Source organism: Macaca mulatta, chromosome 15 (genome assembly GCF_049350105.2).
Source record: "Macaca mulatta isolate MMU2019108-1 chromosome 15, T2T-MMU8v2.0, whole genome shotgun sequence".
Lineage (NCBI taxonomy): Eukaryota > Metazoa > Chordata > Mammalia > Primates > Cercopithecidae > Macaca > Macaca mulatta.
In genome coordinates this window covers 41,776,812-41,798,784 of record NC_133420.1, presented here as the reverse complement: position 1 = coordinate 41,798,784, position 21,973 = coordinate 41,776,812, and the positions used below count along the sequence as shown (strand labels likewise).

At 41.8% G+C, this 21,973-nt stretch overlaps 1 protein-coding gene across 7 annotated transcripts in view; it reads right to left on the bottom strand.

Moving 5' to 3' along the window:
* Positions 1-21,973, bottom strand: part of ASTN2 (astrotactin 2) — a 985,877-nt gene that overhangs the window by 59,976 nt on the left and 903,928 nt on the right. For all 7 annotated transcript variants that reach the window (XM_015116965.3, XM_015116967.3, XM_015116966.3 and 4 more), the window contains one exon: positions 1,166-1,307. In XM_015116965.3, the coding sequence (XP_014972451.3) occupies positions 1,166-1,307 (142 nt within the window). The remainder of the gene's footprint in view (positions 1-1,165; positions 1,308-21,973) is intronic.

The following is a 21,973-nucleotide window of genomic DNA, read 5'->3' as shown; positions in this document are numbered from 1 at the left end:
TAGGTTATGTTATCTGAGGATAGGACTTCTGTCTCAGTCTCATTCATATCCACAGTGCTTAGCACAAGACCAAAACACAAGAAATACTCAGCAAATGTCTACTGAATAAGTAAATAAGTTATGAATCAGTGAACGAATGTGTGAATGAAGTAACTGATGAATGAATAAATTAATGTAATGAAGGAATATAAGAGCAGGTGAATAGATGGATAAGAGACGAATGAATGGAGGGAAAGAGGGAAGAAGGGCAAGAGGGAGGGATGAATGGAAAATAGATAAATCTTCGGGCAGATAGATAGTTAAATGGAGGAAAGAATGAATCCCTGAATGGCTAAATACGGTAATAAATAAATGAGTTGAATAACTGGTGAATAAAGCTCAACTTTGTAATAACTTCAGCTTTCTAAGTTGATAAGGGAGGTGGCCTATGGTTCCATAATTAGGGTACATAAGGAGAGTTGGTCTATGAAGCTCTATGTTATAGCTTATGATGGTTGCATCCAGATCTAAAAACAACACTCACTGAGGTAGGAAATAAAAAGTAACAAATGAGCTCCTTTTCTCTTCCAAGGCTAACAAATGAAGCTCAGAGTGACTATCTCTTGCATCTTCAGAAGTTTGAATGCAGTGACTCCAATATACTCTACAAAGGAGTGATAATTGCACTATTTTTAAAAGGCTAGCTGGATCTATTAATAAAAAGTATATATTAAATATATATCGGCATATATATCTCAGTATGCATATTTCAGTGTGTATGTGTCTATATATCAGATATACTAATCTAATATTTAAAGAGAAGAAAGGATACAAGAGGTAAAAGACCACTAGGCAGAGATCCCTGTCCCAACCATCCTTGATAACTTGATCGGTGCTCTTGAGTAAACACTCTTCTCTCTCTGAGCTGCAGATTCCTAATCAGCAGAAGGAATGGTTTTAAATTTCTGGTCTCTCTGGGCACTTCAGCACTCACCTGGTGTGATTCTGTGATCCATTGTGGCATACTTCTCAAATGGACACTTCTAAACCTTAGAATCTCAAGTTGCACATATAGGCTAGCTAACAAAACATTTGGCTGGCCTGCACAGAATAACTCATGCCATTCCTCTTAGGCTTAAAATCATCCTGTCTGCTTCATGGTCCCCACACACCCAACACATCTTACTTGTAGAGACCGTCAGGCTCCAGACACTTGAAGATGACCGAGTAGATACTGACTTCAGGGATCTCTCCATGGCTTCGACCAGCTGCTACACAAGATGTGCCCAGGCCAGAGAGTAAGTCATCAGCAAAACTCAGGAATTCTCCTGGAGGGAGAAAAAGAAAGATGAACTCCCCAGCTCAGGCCATAGTGAGCACATGTTTTTGCTGTCATTCAAACCTATCAAATGTCTGGATACCATTATCAAGAAAAATAATGGATAGAAAAAGCAAAATATATGACAATGACACAGATTTGTATTTAGCCTTGATGACTCTTTGTTCATATTTATGCACAATTTTTTCATCCATCAAGTGGAAATACTAATACCTACCTTTATAAGATTGTAGCAAGGCTCAAATGAGGTAAATTATTGTGTAATAAAAATGCATGAAAAGGTAGCAAGGATATTATGCTTTTTTTTTCTGTAACTACTATGGCCTTGTCACTGCCATTCACTCCCTCTTAACTCCTTGAGCAAGACTCCTCTTTCTTAGAATTGCATTTTCCTTCTTTGTATAATGAAGGAACTGGACTAAAGATGTAAAATAATTTTCATGCCAATTTGCCAATATTGTGCATGGGTACTGGATTCATGGAGTGTTATACTGAGATGGACAGAGACCAGCTAAGGAAGAAAGAGTTCTGTGATTGATTAGTGATGAAGGTCATGGAACCTTCATCGTGTACCGGATGTACATGATGTCACGGAACCTTCACCATGTACAGGATGGAACAATGGGAGACTATGTGCCACATATTTGTAATCCTCAAACTCCATCACTTCTTTAATTTACTTTAAATCTAACCATTGGGTTTTAAGTAGTAGTGGAAGTTTACTAGAAACAGGACTAATAAAGAAGTCTAGGAAGTAAAGAAAACTAGAAAGAATAACTGAACATCTAGACTCTTGGGATCTAGTCTTAGTTCTGCTGAGAATTTGCTGTATAGTCATGGACAACTAAATCCTCATTTTTTGTGCTTTAGTTTTCTCCTCTGCATGGTGAAGGTGCTAGAATCATTATTAGGATTCCTGAAAAAATAAAATAAAAATACAGATATGAACAAAAATTAAGTTATAAGGACAAACACTGCAGTACTATTTATACTAGCAAGAATGTGGAAACAGCTAAATGTCCAACTATATAGAAATGGCTATATCAATTGAGTTCAGTGATGCAATAGGCTATTTTATAGTCATTAAAAATAATTTGTGGAAGAATATCAAAGGGTATTTATGACATAATGTGAAGTTAAAAAAACAGGTTACACTATTACAAAGTAATCTCATTTTTGTAGAAATTTTATATGCACATACATTTAAAAACATAAGGAAGAAAAAAACAAAAGTTTAAGAATGACTCTGGAGAGTGACATATGGGCACTTTTTCTATCTTATTTTTATTTCTCTCTATTTTAAAAATTATCTTCAATAAACATATATTGCTTTTGTAACCCATAAAAATATCAATAAAAATTACTTAAAAATAGATAAAGTAAATGGGCCAGACTAAATGGCCTCTAAGTTCCCCTCCAATTCTAAAATTGGATGATCTAGGAAAAAAACTGACATATGAGGTATTTTTGTACCACACAGTATAAAATGATATGAGGCCTCTCAACTGTTGTTTTCTTCTTTTCTTCTTGCCTGATAGAGAGTTCCTCAGAGCTCTATTCATGTACAACCCCAGTAATAAACCAGAAAAGGATGTCAGCTCCATTACATCCTCTCTACCTGGGATTAAGAACAAGACAATGTCATGAAACCATAAAACAACAATAGTGTTGGCTCGTGTTTCAGAAGACTAGGACTCACAGCAGCCTGGGGGTGCTTCTCTACCAAGGAACTGATTGAGCAGAATATACGGATCACTTCCTGTTGGTCTTTCAAACGAAAGTTTCATTCTTTATTTTTATTTATTTATTTTCTTTTTCTTTTTTTTTTTTTTGAGACAGGGTCTCATTCTGTTGCCAAGTCTGGAGTGTAGTGGTGCAACCTCGGCTCATTGGAGCCTCTGCCCCACAGGCTGAAGAGGTCCTCCCACCTCAGCTTCCCAAATAGCTGGGACTATAGGCATGCACCACCACACCAGCTGACTTTTGTATTCTTTGTAGAGATGGAGTCTTACCCTGTTGCCCAGGCTGGTCTCAAACTCCTGAGCCTTGGCCTCCCAAAGTGCAGAGATTATAGGCATGAGCCACTGTGCCTGGCCCAAAAGTTTCATTCTTAAAGAAAAACAGTTTTAAAAAGAAGAGTTTCTTTCTTCCTCTTACAAGTGAATCTTGCAAGACTTATCTGACTGAATTGGCCAGATGGACCTGGGATTCAGCCGAACAACAATTCTAGAAGGTATTTGCTCCTATAGTCCAATAGAACAGGTCTGATGGGTAATGTTTTTCGGTTTCCATTTTTCACAAAGATAATATATGGTTCATAGACTTGACATGTGGATGCTAGATTTAGGATCAAGTGTCTAAATCAGGGTAGTGTTGGCAACAGGCAATTTCAGCTGCTACTGCAAGACAGACCTGAGACTGAGTACTATTTCCACCATGGGTTGCACGTCCTTAAACTTCTCAATGTCTCCATTTTTCTTTTTGTTACAAGGAGTTGACAACACTCTCATGCATTTGGAGTCTACAAAGTAAAGCCAAGGGTCTAGAAAGAGACAAAGATGCCTAGAACCAGAGATTTGTCTGGAAAATGAAGACATGAATGAATCTTTTATTCAGCACAAATTTTGGCATCCCACACTTCTTCTGTAGGCTTCTTATATCAGGTTCTTTCACAGTACAACCAGAAACTAACAATACGTCCATTTCAAAAAATATCACAAATTCCAGAGCAATGTATGTGATAAAAAGTTAAAAAAAAAAAAAAAAAAAAGGCAGGGGAGCGAGAAGACATGGGATTATTTGCTAGATGGAGTGAGGGTCTTATTTCATTTGGTTTCTCAGGATTCCAAGTCTGGCTACATGTGTTTGTTTTCTTTGAGCTTGGATCCATGTCTGTCTGCTTTTCAATTTGTTTCCAGATAGCCAATGAGAGAGTCAGATCTTCATGAGTATATTCGTCATTCTCATAGTTCATAGCAATTCTTCATAGTTCTATGAAGAAATACTTGAGACTGGGTAACTCATAAAGAAAAGAGGTTTAATTGACTCACAGTTCTGCATGGCCTGAGGGGCCTCAGGAAACTTACAATCATGGCGGAAGGCACCTCTTCACAGGGTGGCAGGAGAGAGAATGAGTGCCCAGGGAAGGGGGAAAAAGCCCCATATAAAATCATCAGATCTCATGAGAGCTCACTTACTATCATGAGAACAGCATGGGGGAAGTGCCCCCATAATCTAATCAACTCCTACGAGGTCCCTCCCAGGACACATGGGGATTATGGGAACTACAATTCAAGATGAGATTTGGGTGAGGCTACAGCCAAACCATATCAATGAAGGAATTCAGTATGTTTGTGGCTTGTGTTAATTACCTGTCTTTAGATGAAAAGATGGTTGACATTCATTTTCAAATGGGAATAGCTTTCCAGATATTTCCATGAATTTCAGAATAATTTGGACCATGGATACAAGCCCCATAAACATGTCAGGTCAATAAGATTGGCATGATTCTATGTTCTGAAAAATTCTAAGGTTTGCAGGTTTAATTCAAGTGAAGGAACTGGCTCACCTGTACTATATGCAGTATAACTAATCATACCAAGATCATTATAAGGATATTTAGTGCTCAGTTCTAGTCACAACTGTATGAATAATCATCTCCAAATGAAAAAGTTAAAAGGAAGGCAACTGACATCTAGTACATACTTTTCTTTTTTCCATTTAATCCTCATAGCAATCTAACAAGTTAGATTTTATCATCCCAATGGTAAAGCTGAGGTTAATGTTGCAGTTAAAAAGGAAGAGAGCTGAGATTAGAACCCTTATTTTTTCAGTTCCAAAGACATATCTTTTCTTTTATACTATGCTGCCTCCTAGAGAAAGTTTGAAAATGATAGTATCAGAAAGGGAGGTTTCTCAATGCTATTCAATTTGCAATTGAATTCCTGCCACTCTCTTAGCTTGAGGAATGAGACAATAAAAGAAATGGTCCCTGACCTTCTACAGCTTGTAATCTGACAACAGGAAGGGTTGTTAAATACAAGAACAAACCTATAAAGTAAATTGTAAGATTGCTTTTTTTGGCACTGGATTTCAGAAGGTTTAAATGCAACTTAGATGAAGACAGGTGAATGAAGTAATCCCCCAGTGTTCTTCCTCACCCAGTGGAGGGGGTACTAAGAAAGGCCTGGGGGCTTCTCTATGCACAAATGCAAATCAATGCAATTCAACACATGTATTGTGGTTCCACAATATAACATACTCTGCATCTGGCAACCATACAACTGAATGAGCAATAATATACAGAGCAGTGGTGAAGAGCCTGGGCTTTACGTTTACTCTGCCTAGGATTAAATCCTAGTACTCCTTCACTTACTGCTTGTCTTGGACAAGCTCCTTAACTCTGTACATCTATATTCTTATATGCAAAATGAGGAGAATCATAGTATCTAACTTACAGAGTTGCAAACATCATATAAAATACTGTATCCTGGAAAACAGTAAGAGCTTAAAATGTGTATTAACTATCACTGCTTTTGTTTTTCTTATTCTTTTTTTATTTTTCTTTTTTGAGAAAGAGTCTTTCTCTGTTACCCAAGCTGGCGTGCAATGGCATGATCTCGGCTCACTGCAACTTCCACCTCCCGGGTTCAAGCAATTTTCCCACCTCAGCCTCCCAAGTAGCTGGGATTATAGGCGCCCACCACCATGCCTGGCTAATTTTTATATTTTTAGTAGAGACAGGGTTTCACCATGTTGGCCATTCTGGTCTTGAACTGACCTCAGGTGATCTGCCCGCCTCAGCGTCCCAAAGTGCTGGGATTACAGGCATGAGCCACCATGAACAGCCTTGTTTTTCTTATTCTTGTTTTCAACATAACAGAGTAGAGATAAGGACTCTTAAAGATATATTTTTATCCAAGCTTCTGCTTTTACAGGTGACAAAACTGAAGCTCAGAGAAGGAATGTGACAGGTCCATGCCCATACACTCAACAGAAGGAGATTTGGAACAAAAACTTTGTGTCTTGACTCCTGGCATCTAGGAGATAACTTGTATCAGCCAACCTATGAGATAAAATCACTGAGAATTGAAAATCTCTCAAAGCTAACACAGGAGCCCTTCCTCCCCAATTTCTGACCACTTTATTCAACATGAATGTGACATACAGTCCCTGGGCAATTACTACGCACCAGACACTGTGCTAGGTACATGGTTCCTCCTTGCCATCTTCTTAAGCCTGGAATTTCTGAGAAAGACACAAAGTCTCCAAGAGATAGGAGCTTAGTATGTTTCTAATATATCATATATTTTAACAGTGGTTTGCAGATTATAACATAGAGAACTCCAGGGGCAAGGATGAACACTAACAGGAGAGAGATTGGGGCCAGTCTTCCACATACTCACACTGACCTTCAACTAGATCAACTCTAGTTTGATCTCTTTTATATACTAATGGTCCATGTTTTTATTTAGTTTTTTACAAAACTGTTTATAAAAGTTGGTTTTAAAGTTTCAGTGCTTAAAGTGTTTGAATTCCAGAACTGTGCTATATTCTCTGAGAGAAATACAGAGGCTTGGGAATGCTACACCTTAATTCAAGGATTTGCAGCTACTCAGGGGCAGAATCCAGAATCAAGCCCATTGTCTTGCATCTGAGCCCCATGCACCTTTCACTAGGACACTCTACCTGGGAGGCCTCTGTTCCCACCTCCCTGGTACCTTGTTAGGGTTTTATGGTAGAACCCTCCTAGAACCCAGGCTGCTGCCTCTGCCTCACCCAAGTTCGTCCAAGTCTCTAACATTCTTTTCCTGTTTTTCTTTCCTTGAAAACAGATAGGGAGTTGGGAGTCGCTGTACAGGAATGTGCCTGTTCCCTATTACAGCTCTTCTGGGGCTGTAACCCGAGTGGGCTGGGGCCAGACCCCCACACATTTCTTTATCCACTCAGACTCTAGCCTTGCTCTCATTACCTTCTGCAGAAAATGTTAATCATGATTCTGCTGCAGCTTCAGAATCAACCCGACAAAGCATGGATCAATTTTTCTAGAGGCCCCACTTTCTATCCCTCAATTCCCTCTCCCTTTCCTTTCAGCAGTCCCTCAAACCTTCTCCTTGTTTCCCCTCTCTCTCTCTTTCTCCCCTCACCCTCTTGCTTCTGAATGAGTTGAGGTCACAGTCAAAGCTGGCCACAAGAGCAAATTGAAAACAGGTTGGGAGAAAAGCAGCAAAGAAATTCCAGAATGGAAGGAGCAGTGGGAGTGGGGAGATGTGGGGGTGGGGACAGCTAGCCTTTTAGCCCAGGTGAGGAGAAAGGTTCCCAGCTCAGGGCTCCACACTCTTTTCGGGAAACACCAAGTGGATTTAGGAGTCACCATTCTGGGCCTGGCCTCTCTAACCTGCAGATGCTCTTTGTCATGGTGCCCAGGGAGAAGCACGGCTCTCTCTGCATTTCCTTTACTTGGGCAACTGTAGACATTCATTATGAGAACGTGTCAGGGACAAAATGCATCTTTGAGGGCCTCACACCTATCAGCTGCAGTTGGTTTGTTTCTTCTGAAACATGGTGTTATTTTAAATCTGAAGAAGCAGTGTGTAGTGATCCTCACCTTTACTGTAATGGCAATAGGAGGTAGTGGAAAGACAGTGGGTTTTGGGGAGCAGATGTCACCTAGTTTTGAAGCCAGGCCTACCACTTATGAACTATATTATGTAGAGATGGATGATTAAACTCTCAGAGACTGCTTCTTCATCTGAAAAGAAGATGATCCTATCCATTTCAGAGAGTCAGGTAAGGATTGAGTAAGATAATATTTATAATATGTCTGATATATGAATAGCTTACAAATGTTACTGCTCCCCTCATCCCTGCTCCCTCAGGTCTGAATAATTTGTCTGATGGCAAAATTTTTAGTTATCACACTCAGTCGCTTTTAGGTGCATTACATCATATCTAACTCCCTAAAATCTTCCTGTTTTTTTTTGCAAAAAGAAGTCATTTTGGATGGAAAGAAGGAATGAAATAAGAAACAAAGAAAGAAAGGAAGCAAAAGGAGAGGAAATGAAAATGTTATTTGGCTTTTATTACACGGCATCAACAATGCTAGACATTTTTACTTATATTGTCTTGGTTAAATATTCAAAACAATCCATCTTGCTTAAAATTCGATAAAATCTAATGAATTCAGTGAATTGTGCTTTTGCAGATGAGGAAACAGTTTCATCTGTAAATAACTTTCTCACAAAAATCTACCCAGGAATGGCAGACTAAAGGCTGAAGTCAGGACATTTAGTACCCAAAGTCTGTGCCTTTCCTACTACACATTTCCCTCCAGACTGCGAGATGCCTGGGGCAGGAATTTTGTTTCAGTCACCCCTGTGTTACTAGTATCCAGCACAGGGCTGATGACGCAGCTATTTATTGAATGCTGTGACACTGAATTTCAGTGGTTGAAGCCTGGATCTGCTCCCATTTACTCAACATCAGCACCTGGCATTAGAACTCTCTCTTGGGATAGCCAGGCTGCCTCCTGCATAACCTTTCAGGAGTAAATAGGACACAAATAATACAGGAAAGGAGGAAATGACGTAAAGATAAGGGCTCCAAAAAAGGCAACAGTGATCTAGCAAATACCTACTGAGAGTTCCCGTGTGCCAGGCATCGTGCTGAGCCTTCAGGCTCATCCTTATGCTTGCCCTCTAGTGGACATCTGCTGGTTTGACTGGCTATAAAGGCACGCCTCTTTCTACCAATAGCACCTGTTTTCCTTTGGGGAACCAGCTCTCCCCCAATCTCAGTGTAAACAATTTAGGTAGAGCTAAGGACCCTTCTATCCTTCAGAGACTGGCACGTGATCAATAGCCAGACATTTCATGTCAAAGGCCAAAAAGACAAGTGACCTAGGCTTAATCAATCAGACTAACTCCAGGAACAGACACCAACCAAGTCCTGATGACATTATTTGAAGCCTTGGACCCAGTTGTGCCTGAGGTCTACATCTACCCTTGGGTATTTCAGATACATGAATTACTATTTTTCCATTTTTGCTACTTTCCATTTGTTTTCTGTTCCTTGCAATCAGGAGTCCTCTCAGATACAAATCCTATGAGGTATGTTTTATGATTGCCATTTTATAAATGAAAAAATAATGCTCACAGATCTAAATCAAGTTGTCCAAAGTCATACTCTATCTAAACAAGAAGGCTGGAATTCAAATACAAAGCTGTCATACTCCAAAATCTGAGCCTTTCCTATCATAAAACGCTGCCTAGGGTGAGGGATATAAAGACTACTAATCAACAAGAATTCATGGGATATCTCCAGTGTCCTGCTTCCTCCAGCCCCTTCCTCCTCACTGCCTGAGCTCCTTTCCTCACTCACTCATTCCAGCCATGCTGACGTTCTTCCTCCTCCTCTAACGTGCCAAACGTACTCCCACCACAGGGCTTTTGCACCTGTGGTTTCCACGGAGCCCTCTTCCCTTTGTCATTGTATGGCTTACTCTCTCTCCTTTCCCAAATCCTTGCTCAAATGTCACTTGCTCAGAAAGGCCTTCTCTGGCCACTCGGTCTACAGGAGCATTCACTATCACCCTTTACCCTCTTTACTCATTTATCTTTACAAAATTTATCACTCTCTTTCATATATTGATGGATTGATATATTGCCTGTATCCCCTGCTGTAAGCCCTATGAGTAAGAGAATTTGTTCACTTAGAATGGTGCCTGTACACAGCAGGTTTTCCATAAATATTTATATAGTGAGTGAATGTATCTGCTGTGTGCTGCAAACTGAGCTGATTGCTGGGAGCACAATCATAAAGAACACTTTCGTTTTAATTCCCTGGAAAGCAGAGCTTAAGAACAAAGGCTTGGGTGCAAAAGGTTTATTTGGGAAGTGATTCCAGGGAGCAGGCAAGGGGTAAAGGGCAGAGTAAGACAGGGAAGAGAAAAAGTCAATATAAAGGCACATCTTCAAGTTTGCTGCTGTACAAGATGGGACCTAATTCTTCAGGAACCTTTTAAGGAGGGAACAAGATACCCCCCAGAATTGTCTGGCTGGAAGTCGCGGAGATGGAGCACTTATCTACCAGTTCCTGATTCCCATTGGTTGAGTCCTGTTTTAGTCTATTCTCATGCTGCAATTAAAGACGTATCTGAGACTGGGTAATTTATAAGAAAAAGAAGTTTAATGAACTCACAGTTCCACATGGCTGGGGAGGCCTCAACATCATGGTGGAAAGCAAAGGAGGAGCAAAGACACACCTTACATGGTGGCAAGCAAGAGAGCTTGTGCAGGGGAACTGCCCTTTATAAAACCACCAGATCTCTTGAGAATTATTCACTATCATGAGAACAGCATGGGTAAAACCTGCCTCCATGATTCAATTACCTCCCACCAGGGTCCCTCCCATGACACATGGGGATTATGGGAACTACAATTCAAGATGAGATTCGGTTGGGGAAACAGCCAAACCATATCAAGTCCCTCACCCACGAGTGTAATTTCTCCACACTTTTTTAAAGTTGTACTTGCACACAGGCCTAGGGAGCTCCTTCAATCTCTCATAAGGCTGTGGGGCAGAAAGTGCAAGTGTGCATCTGAGGTCACTGGCAGCACAAAGTGAGCCTGAGTGTGCACAGAGCTGCTCACCACAGCTGCAGCTGAAATAGCCATGGGCCAAGAGGATATGGCATGGCCCCAGAGGCATCTGCTATAAAGATACAGTCTCTGCCTTTAAGGAGTTTGTAGAAAGAGCAACTGACTTGTCTTCCTTTCTGAGGTCTAGGACAAACTTGTTAACCTCACTATTCAAACAGTTCACAAGCAGTTATTGAACACCCTCTAGGTGCCAGGGAAAGGACTACAACTGTGGTCACAGCTCTGAACCACAGGAGCAAAACCTCTTCCCTGTGATACTCACATTTTGCAAGGGAGAACAGCAAGGATTGCTTTTACGTGCAGTCAACCAAGGAGTCCTGCAAATTATGATTAATACTGAATTTAATAGTATTAACCTCAACATTAATATGCACTTGGGTTATAAAGCCTTCCTTTCTCTACAGCTGGATTAATTAGAGCCATAAAAGCCCTCGTCATCCCCGCTGTCTCGAGGACAAATGATGCTAATGCATTTGGCTGCAGCGGGTATTGCTAACATGTGTGAGGAAAGCTGATTTGGGGACCAGACTGGGGAGAAGGGGGAGGGATGAAGGAAAGCCAAGTTCCCCTCCCCCTCCATCACTCTTTAAGGACCACAGTGTGAGTTCACTGCCTTTGAAGCACTCATCCATGGAGGGTTTTCTTTTCCTTTCCTTTTTTCCTTTTTAAAATTCCATTCCCAAATGTTATATCATTGTAAAGTGGAAAGAACCAACTGTACAATGTGCTTACCATCAGATTCTCAGTTCCCCTAATACTTCCAACTTTCCCTGGGTCAAACACGTCATTCAACATCTCCCTCTCTGTACAAAAAGGCAAAAACCACGAGGTTGCTGACAGTGGGCCCTAGAAGCCCCTCTGTCCACAAATGTGAGGAAAAAGCATAGTATCTAGCAGGGTTGAAGTTATTATTCTTATTTTGTGAAGAAGAAAAGAGAGGCTCAGAGAGTTAAGGCAAGCTGTCCAAACACACAGCTACTACCTAGCAAAGCTAGAACTTGAACCCAGGTTGATCCAATTCCAAAGCCTGTTGTTTTTCCACCACAACAGGCACTTCTTAATTGCTCTGTCTCTGTGAACTTCAGTCTCCTTGTCTCTAAAATAAAAGGATTTCAAGGCCAGGCACAGTGAGTGGCCCATGCCTATAATCCCAGTTCTCAGGGACACCAAGGCAGGAGGATCACTTGAGGCCAGGAGGTCAAGACCAGCCTTGGCAGCATAGCAAGACCCCATCTTTAATCCATGAAAGGCTTTATAATTTGCAAAACATGATGCATATGTCAGCAGTTGTTGTTAAGGAAAATTCTCAGTGCCAGGTAAGGTAATAAAAATGCCAGGTCAGTACTTCTGATATGTATGCTAATGTTCAGCTCCAAGGACATAGCAGGGCACAAAAAATGTGATAGTGAAGGATCTTTAATAACCTGGACACATAGCCATCTTAAACGCAGAAGAATTTGAATGCCAATAAGCTAACTCACTTCACACACAGAGAAAAAAGTTGGGGTATGAGGATGCTATGCTGCAGGAAAATGTAGTACTGAGATTAGAGCTTCCGCAGCTCTTCTTTAGTTCTCTAAAGAGCTGGCTGCTTCTGTTCCATCATCTCAGCTGAAGTTCCATCCCTTTAGAATCCTCTGCACCACCCCAACTAATGCAAACCCAAACTGCCTACTCTCAGTTATGCCCCACCAGAGAACTCTTCATTGTATTCCAAGCACTCGTGATAATTTGTAGTTACTGTGTTTGTCAGTTTATTTACCTCTTTATTTGCTTTTTATTACGAAAATATTAACTTCATGAGTTTAGGAGCCTTGTCCATCTTGTTCATGATTTCTCCAGTGTCTAGCAGAGTGTGGGGGGCGCAGGAGCTATTCATTAAAGGTTGATTGAATGAATCAAGGCAAGGGTGATGCTGGAGAGGTAACTCATGACTCAGTCAAGGTTTTGTAAACATGTGTGGACAACTGATGTTCATCCCTTAAGTTTTTGCTCATACCCGATGTCTTTCAAAATGCTCTTCTTGGTCACTCTTTGCCTTCACCTGGCAAAATTTAGGGCCCCTCAACTGAGTTCCCACAGCTCCCTGTGTCCCTCACTATTAGAGTTCGTAACTCATTGTCCTGTAATTACATATGTAGTTGTCTTCCTCCCCTCATGCACTGGGAGGATTATGGAAAGGTACCTGGCCTGTCTTAGTCACCACCTGAGCCCTAGTGCCTAGGCTTATGCAGAACAAGTGAGTCAATGAACAAGCATGGCTTCCTTTACCCACTGGAAGAAAGTCCACGGGGTGGAAGATTGGGGGATGCTAGGACCTCACTATGCATCAACCTTGGAGTTGTGTTGGAAACAGCAATCCCATGAGGCCACTGGGTCTTATGCAAAAGAGCACTGGGTAGAGACTCAGTGCCCCTACCTCCTTGTGAGATTCTGTACAAATAAGTTCATCTCCTCATCCACCAAAGCACATGACCATAATAGAAAGAATGCTCATCAAGTTCTCCACCAGCCTTTACCTGATTCAGTCTTGCAACTCACCCAACTCCTGTTTATTTTCCTCTATATTTCCCTATCACTTTATCTATCTGCCAGACACCACACCCCAGGAAATCTCCCTAATTGATATGATTGTTTATTGATGCCTGACAAACCCTGGAGTTTCTGCCCAGCCTCACCCTTTGCTACAGCACCTCAGTCACCCACACTGGCTACCCATTAACCCTTTGACTTTTCTATCCCTGTGCAGTGAGGATTGCCCTTCTCTTTCCATTGCCCTCTCCTTTTGTAAAACCCTTTTTAGTTTACAATGTATGCCTCCACCACCTTATTAAATTTAAGCTTCACAAGTGCATGATGAGGTGGGCACAGCACGATGGAACTGAAAATTTCCATTTAGGGGAAGTTGAATCTCAGGAAAGGAATGTGTGTAGCTGAAGAGGTACTGGAACCAGATCACACATTTCTAATCCCTGATCCCGTGCTTCTGTAACTCTAACTTATGCTCTTGTCTCCTCATCCAGGCTGTGAGCTGAGCCATGACTAATATAGTCTTACAGCCACCCCCTGCAGTGGCTAACAAGGAACCCGCCCTTACTGTGCCCCTCCACACATGTTAGGCAATTGAATTCACTAAGACACTGATATCAAATCTCCTTTGAGAGGGAAAGGCAGCAGAACAGACAATATTGTGCTCAGCCCTGGATTTGAATTCCAGCTTTGCTAAATGACTCTAAGCAAGTTATGTCATCTTTTTAAGCCTCATTTTCCATATCTGTAAACTGAATGTGAGAATATCTGTCTCTAGGGAATCAATGAAATCAAATGAGAATTAATTTCAATAGTGTATGGGAAGCACCTAGCACATTGCCTTGCATATGGTAAATAGTAAACAGCAGCTTTGCTATTATCACTATTATTATAAAAAATACCAATTCATGAAATACTTTGGGTGGGGTAAGCAGAAAGGAAAAACTCAACAAACTAGGGAAAGTGAATTATCCTCATGTATTTCACACTTTTTGATCCTCCCAAACCAGAACTGCACAAACTATGTGTCCAAAGATTAAAAACAGTTGAATGCCCAAACTTCCCTCCCTTTTCTAAATATACACTTCAAAGCCTGCCATTAACTAGTAGCTGGGATATCTTCAGTAGATAAGGGAGACTGTTTGTCTATCTTCTTCTCCCCTAGGGTGGGAGAAGAATCCAAGCTCCAAACCCAAGTCTGACCAGTACTCCCCAAAGGCAATCTCTGGGAACCCAAAAGCACCACTGGGATTGAATGAGGTCCTGAGCCCATCCCATTCCCCACACTCACTTCTCCTCCATACTCGCACTTGCACGCACACAAAAAGCACATCCCCCTCCCCACTCCATCCCTGGAGGCAGCAAGCCTCCAGAAGGGTGGGGAGAAGGCCTGGGCAAAGATGAGTCAGGTTTTCTGGTCGTGCAAGCAACACCATTTAACCAGGCTGAGGTGAATCATTGAGAAGGAGGTGGGACCTGGGAGGTGGCAGAGAGAGGTAGATTTCCAAATGCGTGTGTGTGTATGTGTATGTGTATGCGTGCATATATGTGAGAGAGAGAGAGACACAGAGAGACAGGGACAGAGAGGCAGAGAGACATAGAGACACACACAGAGAGACAGAGAGAGAGACACACAAAAAACAAACACAGAGAGAAGGAGACACACAACACACAGACACACACACACACACACACAGAGAGAGAGAGAGAGAGAGAGAGAGAGAGATAGATAAAGAGACCAAGAGAGAACTACAGCCAGAAAATATTCAGAAAGACTGAAGCAGAAACTGAGAGCCACAGTGAGAGAGAGAGGAGAAATGGAGAAAGAAAGAGAGAGACATAGATAAGAACACATAGGGCCAGAGACAGAGAACCAGAAATAAAAATGCAGAAAAAAGACAGTCAGAGAGAAGTGGGTAGAAGGTGAGAGACTTAGAAAGACAGAGATAGAAATAGAGAGACATAGACAGGAGTTGGTGAGGAGACAGAGAGAGAGAAACAGAGAAAATTGGAGTCAGAAAGACCAAGACCAAGGCAAACAAGGAAAAAAGAAGGAAGAAAGGAAGGAAGGAAGGAAGGAAGGAAGGAAGGAAGGAAGGAAGGAAGGAAGGAAGGAAGGAAGGAAGGAAGGGACAAGGGAGGGAGGGAGGGAGGAAGGGAGGAAAGATGGAAAGAAAGAAAAAAGAAAGGAGGAATAAAAGAAGGGAAGGAAGGAAGGAGGGAGGGAGGGAAGGAAGAAAGATGGAAGGAAAGAAAAAAGGAAGGAGGAAGGAAAGAAGGGAAGGAAGGAAGGAGGGAGGGAGGGAAGGAAGATGGAAGAAAAGAAAAAAAGGAGAAAGGAAAGAAGAAGGGAAGGAAGGAAGGAAAGAAGGAATGAGAAAGAAAGGAAGAAGGAAGGAAGGAAAGAAGGAAGGAAGGAAAGAAGGAAAGAAGGGAAGAAGGAAGGAAGGAGGGAGGGAGGGAAGGAAGGAAGGAAGGAAGGAAGGAAGGAAGGAAGGAAGGAAGGAAGGAAGGAAGGAAGGAAAGGGCAGGGCAGGACCAGCTAGAAGGGCATCTTCTGGAGGTGGATGCTCTTGAGTGACCAGGGCAGCTTTACTTCTGGTCTCACCTCTCCTGGGGGCAGATGATCTGGGAGCAGAAGCGGGGAGAGTGAGGAGGTGACTGGCATTTCCATCCAGATCCCTCATCTATCCCTCCTACCCACATGTAGAGGTTTTCATTCTATTAAAATGACTCCCTTGCTTCCTCACTTATGTTAAAATTTTCCTTTAAATAAAGAAAAGGAAACAAGGTCACCCTTCAATCCACAATGAAAACTATAAAAGGGTTTTTAGGCTTGGAAAATTTAGCTGGTCAGTTTTTCCTACTGTTTAATAACTGCCTTGGGTTATACTGAACGAGTAAACATGTTTTACAAGCTTCTAATTCATACCTAACCCTGTGAGTTAACAGCTTTACATATATATATACACACACACACACTCACACACATATATACACACATACATATACTATATATACACACATGCACACATACATACTACAATGTAACATATATAAACACATAAATACTTACATATATGAATATATGAGTATGTTCGTATGTGTAAGTAATCTTTCCAATTTGTGCAGCTCATTAGGGTTTACAAAGCACTCTCTTTCCTCATTTAATCCTCACTATAATCCTGTGAGGTAGGCAGTTTAGGATTATCACCCCCAGTTTACAGGTACCTGTGGTTAAGGTAGAGAGACCAATAACCCACAGGTCTCTAAGGCGTCACAGTCCACATCACAGTTCTGCCCTCCATAGTCCCACAGCTGACTTCATGAGCTTGGGTAGGGCAGTGTCCAATTCTGGACCTGCAAGGACCCAAAGGCATGGGGATCCTGAGGCATCATCTGTTTCAGGGCTTCATTGTACAGACAGGAAAACTAAAGCTCAGAGTATTACTGCTAGCCTATAGGGTGCCTCTGTGCAAATCAGAAAAACAATAGAAAAATAACAATCATCTCTTTCTTAAGATACTTCCCTCCCTTGTTCCAATATTCTGATTTGTTAGAACAAGACACTTGATCAATGATTAATACATGTTTATGATGTCTACAATTGGAATGGTGAGCTTTGCAATGTAGTAGCATTGTGCACTGCAAAACCTGTGCAACTGTATCTGACATCCCCAGGATTGGGGCCCAACCAAGGTGAGGGCAAAGAGGACGGTAAGGGAGAAAGAAGGGAAGGTGAGATGGGGAGACAACACCCGACTCTCTGAGGTCTAAGAAGACAACCCATTTTACTTAAAGGACATTGAGTTAATAATAATAACTAGTGTTTATTAAGCAGTTAATCTTTTCTGATACAGTAACCCTGTGAGAGTGTTTCATATTGCTAACTACTGCTTGTACTTCCACCTTGCACTCTCAAATAATAATAATATTATTCAGAATAACAGTGACAATTGATATACTTAAGCATTCACAACATTAGATACTATGCCTAGTATTTCATGCACTGCATCTCATTTCAGCTTAATAACAACAATATGCCAGCCTGGGCGACATAGAAAGACCTCATCTCTACAAAAGTACAAAAATTAACTGGGTGTGGTGGCATGCATCTGTAGCCCCAGCTACTCAGAAAGTTGAGGTGGGAGGATCACTTGAGCCTGGGAAGTCAAGGCTGCAGTGAGGCAAGATAGTACCACTGCACTCCAGCCTGGATGACCAAGTGAAATCCTGTCCCTGTCCCCTGAAAAAAACCCAAAAACACAAGTTAGTTTATTTCCCTAAATTTACAAATAAGTATATCAAGATTCAGAGAGATACACAAACTTGCCTAATGTCACCTGGTTAAATTGCACAACTGAGATTTGACTATTATGAGGGAAGAGTAAAGGTCAGAGACACTTTCACATCCTCTAAAAGTGATTGAAATGCTTTACATTCTCAATAATTACTAAATATGCTAGCACATCAGAGCACCCTACTTTGCATATGGGTCATCAATATCTCTGACTTCTCATCCCATGTGCTTTTAGTATCTGATAGTCTACTCTTTCTTTTAATTGCATTGAGGCTATTGATGAATGGAACCATCTAGATCACAAATCCAGGGAGTCTCTGCTCTGGGGAAACAATGTTGGTTCCCGCTCAGCTTTTCCCTGGTGCCCAGCTCGCCTCCCTGTTTCCACCTCTCCCTTACTGGATACCCAATCAATGTAAATGGATCTGAGTAGTCATTAGAATTTATTTTTTAAGAAATGCAAGGCAAAATCAAACCAAAACCAGAAGTCTGCTACAACATGCAAAGAACCACCTTCGGATTCCGACAAAACTGGGCTTCCTACCTTTAGCATCCTCTTGTGTAAAACAGGAATAAGAAGTATTACCACTTTAATAGAATGTTTCAAGGATTCAATGTGTAAAATATCTGACCCAGTGCTTCTCCTTAATGTATAAAATGTATTTCCAAAACAAGAAGAAGTGGCGATGGTTCGGGGGCACTCATGTTGCACTAGAACTTTACAGTGCACCTGGTATTTTCATATCCATCAACTCCTAGGCGATCCAGCTAGAGCACCTTCTCTCCCCCTTTGCTGACTACACTTCAGTGACTGTGCCCTCCTTGGTGCTTCTGAGCACGCCCCAGGGGCTTTGCTATTGCTACATCCTCAGTATGGAGCAGTCTACATTCAGCTAGCCACATGGTTCACTTCCTCCCACTTTCAGGTCTCTGCTCAAACATCACACCCTCAAAGAGGTTTGTCCTGATCACCCTAAATAAAATGGTATCCCCCCAACCTCTACCCTCATACCCTATTTTTTCTTTCAAACACATAGTACTCTTTGACTCTATATTACACATCTACCACTTTACCATCATTGCCTCCCAAAACTCTGCACTCGGAACATAAGCTCCATGATAGGAGTTTGTTCAGTGCCTTCTCCTCAGCTTCTAGAATAGTGTTCGGTATGTAGTAGGTGCTCAATAAGTGGTTACTGAATGACTTAACTCATAGTTGTTCATGAAACTCTGAGAGGCTAGCAAGGCTGGAATTCTGATTCGCACTTCACATGTGAATAAACTGAGGCCCAAGGAGGTGAAGAAAATGTTCTAAAATCCTTCAGCTGGTGGATAACAGGAGTGGGACTAGCAAACTGAGCTGCCAGACTCAAATCCAAAGCTCTTTGTATTTCACCAACTTGTATTTCCTACTATTGCTCGCTCCCCTTCACCTCCAATACACTGGGGAATGGGTGTTATTTGGGATTTTACCTCTTAGGCGGGAAGCCCCAGAAATGGAGTGAGGAGTGACTTCACATGATCTCCACCCAGACATAGCCCTTGCTAGAGTCTCATGAACAAACTAGAGCTCTGCCCTCATCTGAGAGCAGGCAGACCAGCCACTAGTAGCTAAAAGGAGGAAGGGATTGATAAATAGAGAGAATGTGGGAGGAGGGCAGGAAGGGAATTGCTGTAGCCATCTCCAAGGCTCCAAAAAGCCAGGCAGGAGAAGTCCAATTACCCTTTCAGAGTAATTTCCGCTCTATAAAGAGGTGATGACTTACTTCACTGCCCAGAAGTTTCCATTTGCCAACTGGGGATAGCCAAGTCCTGCAGGGGAGGGAGTGACTTACTGACTCTTCAGCTCCCTGGAGAGGAAAGGAACCTGGGCTTGGACGTAGGCTCTGCTCTGACTTGCTTTTTTACTTTGTGACTCACCTGCCCTCTCTGGACCTCAGTTCACTCATCATTTAAAGAATTACGAGGCCTAGAAAAACTCTGGGGATTGGTTTAAGGAAGATGGCGTAGAAAAAAGCATGTGTCATGGCATGGGCCAACTGTTGGGTTCCTTGCTATAGGCCAGGCACTGTGCTTGGTGCTGTACATACACAATTCCTTTAACATTCACAGAGATTCTGTGAAGTTGGCACTGTGATGCTCATTTTGAAGATGAAGAAAGGGAGATGCAACATCAGTGAGCATCTCCAAACTTACACCGATAGTGAGTAACTGTTTTGAGATTAAGACCCAGAGGTATCCAGGCTCTCCATAATTTGTCCCCCTGAAATGCAAAATTGAAATATTGTCATCTGACATCCTCAGAGTCAGAGCTGGGGACTTTAAAGACCAATTAAGTGAATCTCCTATTTTCCAGATGGAGAAACAGGCACAGAAAGGAAAGTGACTTGCCTGAAGACACATAGCAGGAGAAAAACAGAGTCCAATTAGAACCAAACCAGACTTTCTACTGAACTAGAAGGTGAATGTCTGTGCTAATGGCAGTCCACACTCCATCATTATTGTCCAGTTGGTGGGCAGCCTGTTGGTTTGAAGGGCATGAGTTCCTAGAAGTATCCCTCCCATCCTCCCTCTGGAACACAATATTCCCAGACCCTGGCACCAATGCTGGCGCCTGGTGGGTATTCAGAATATTTTTGAATTAGTGAATGAATGGATTCCCAGTCCAGATTCACTCCTCTCTTATTGTTCCTGGCACCTTCCCACATTGGTACTGTTTCCACTTGTCTCTCTGTCTGATATGTTCTTTTTGTCCTGCAAACTCAATCCTCAGGTCCCCATTTAATGTTCACATCCAATCCCACCACTTCTCTTTCTGCTTTAGTTTACAGGGACCTCATTAGCTTATGTACCTGGACAAGTTTCACAACTTTTTTTTTTTTTTTTTTTTTTTTGAGGTGGAATTTCACTCTTGTCGCCCAGGCTGGAGTACAATGGCGTAATCTTGGCTCACCACAACTTCTGCCTCCTGGGCTCAGGCGATTCTCCTGCCTCAGCCTCCTGAGTAGCTGGGGTTATAGGCATATGCCACCACGCCTGGCAAATTTTGTAATTTTTTTAGTAGAGACAGGGCTTCTCCATGTTGGTCAGGCTGGTCTCGAACTCCCAACCTCAGGTGATCCGCCCGCCACGGCCTCCCAAAGTGCTGGGATTACAAGCATGAGACACTGCATCCAGCCACAACTTTCTAAACCTCCGTTTTCTCACCTACACAACAGGGATAGAGATAGTAACAGAGTCTTCAGAAAGCTGTCGTGAGGATCAGTGATGCTAGATGAGCTTGGTGAGCACATATTATACATTCATTGCATGGTAGTGGCATCAAAGTCAACATTGTCATCACCTCGCCCAGTTCTACAGCCTAAAGGAATTTCCATATGTTCTGCTCACTCTTCTAGAATTTCAATTCCCACTGAATGTGTTCCTTTCAACAAGACCAGTCAATTTTTTGTGAGGGGTACAGGGGTGTGTGTGTGTGTGTGTGTGTGTGTGTGTACTAGCGGTCCGCCATTTGGGAAGCACTAACCCATGAAGGTATCATCAAAACCCTTGCCCACATGGCACCTCACAGTTTACAAAGGACTTTTTTCTTTATTTTGAACCTTATAGCAGCACTTCAGAGCAGATGATTTTATTTTTGCCTTATAGATGAGGCAGTTGAGTATCAGAGAGGGGAGTTGATTCGTCACAATAACATGCAGAATTACTATAAAGGATCTAAGATCTGGAACCAGCTCCACTGACTGTCAAATATTCTTTCCTCAGCATCTCTATACACAAGACAAAAGGATAACTAGAGGGCAAAGAAGAAAGTGTTTCTATTGAAGGAAGTGCTATGAAGAAAGCAAAAGTCAGGGCTATTGGGCAAGGAAGAGGTAGTTTGGGAGATGCTCACAGGTGTCACCATCCAGGTGGCACTTCTGAGTGTGGACTCAGTATCTGCAGCTTCATTTCCATCCCACACCTCTCTTTGATCTCTGAAATTTTTTTTATTAAAATTGAAATATTTATTGGACAAAATATAATTTAAGAGAAGGAAAGAACAAATCATGAACCAGTAGAAAATATTTGCAAATAAAAAACCCAACAAACTTTAAAAAATATATACTCTGGATACATATCGAGAATATATTTTAAAATCTATAAACTCAATAGTAAGAAAATATA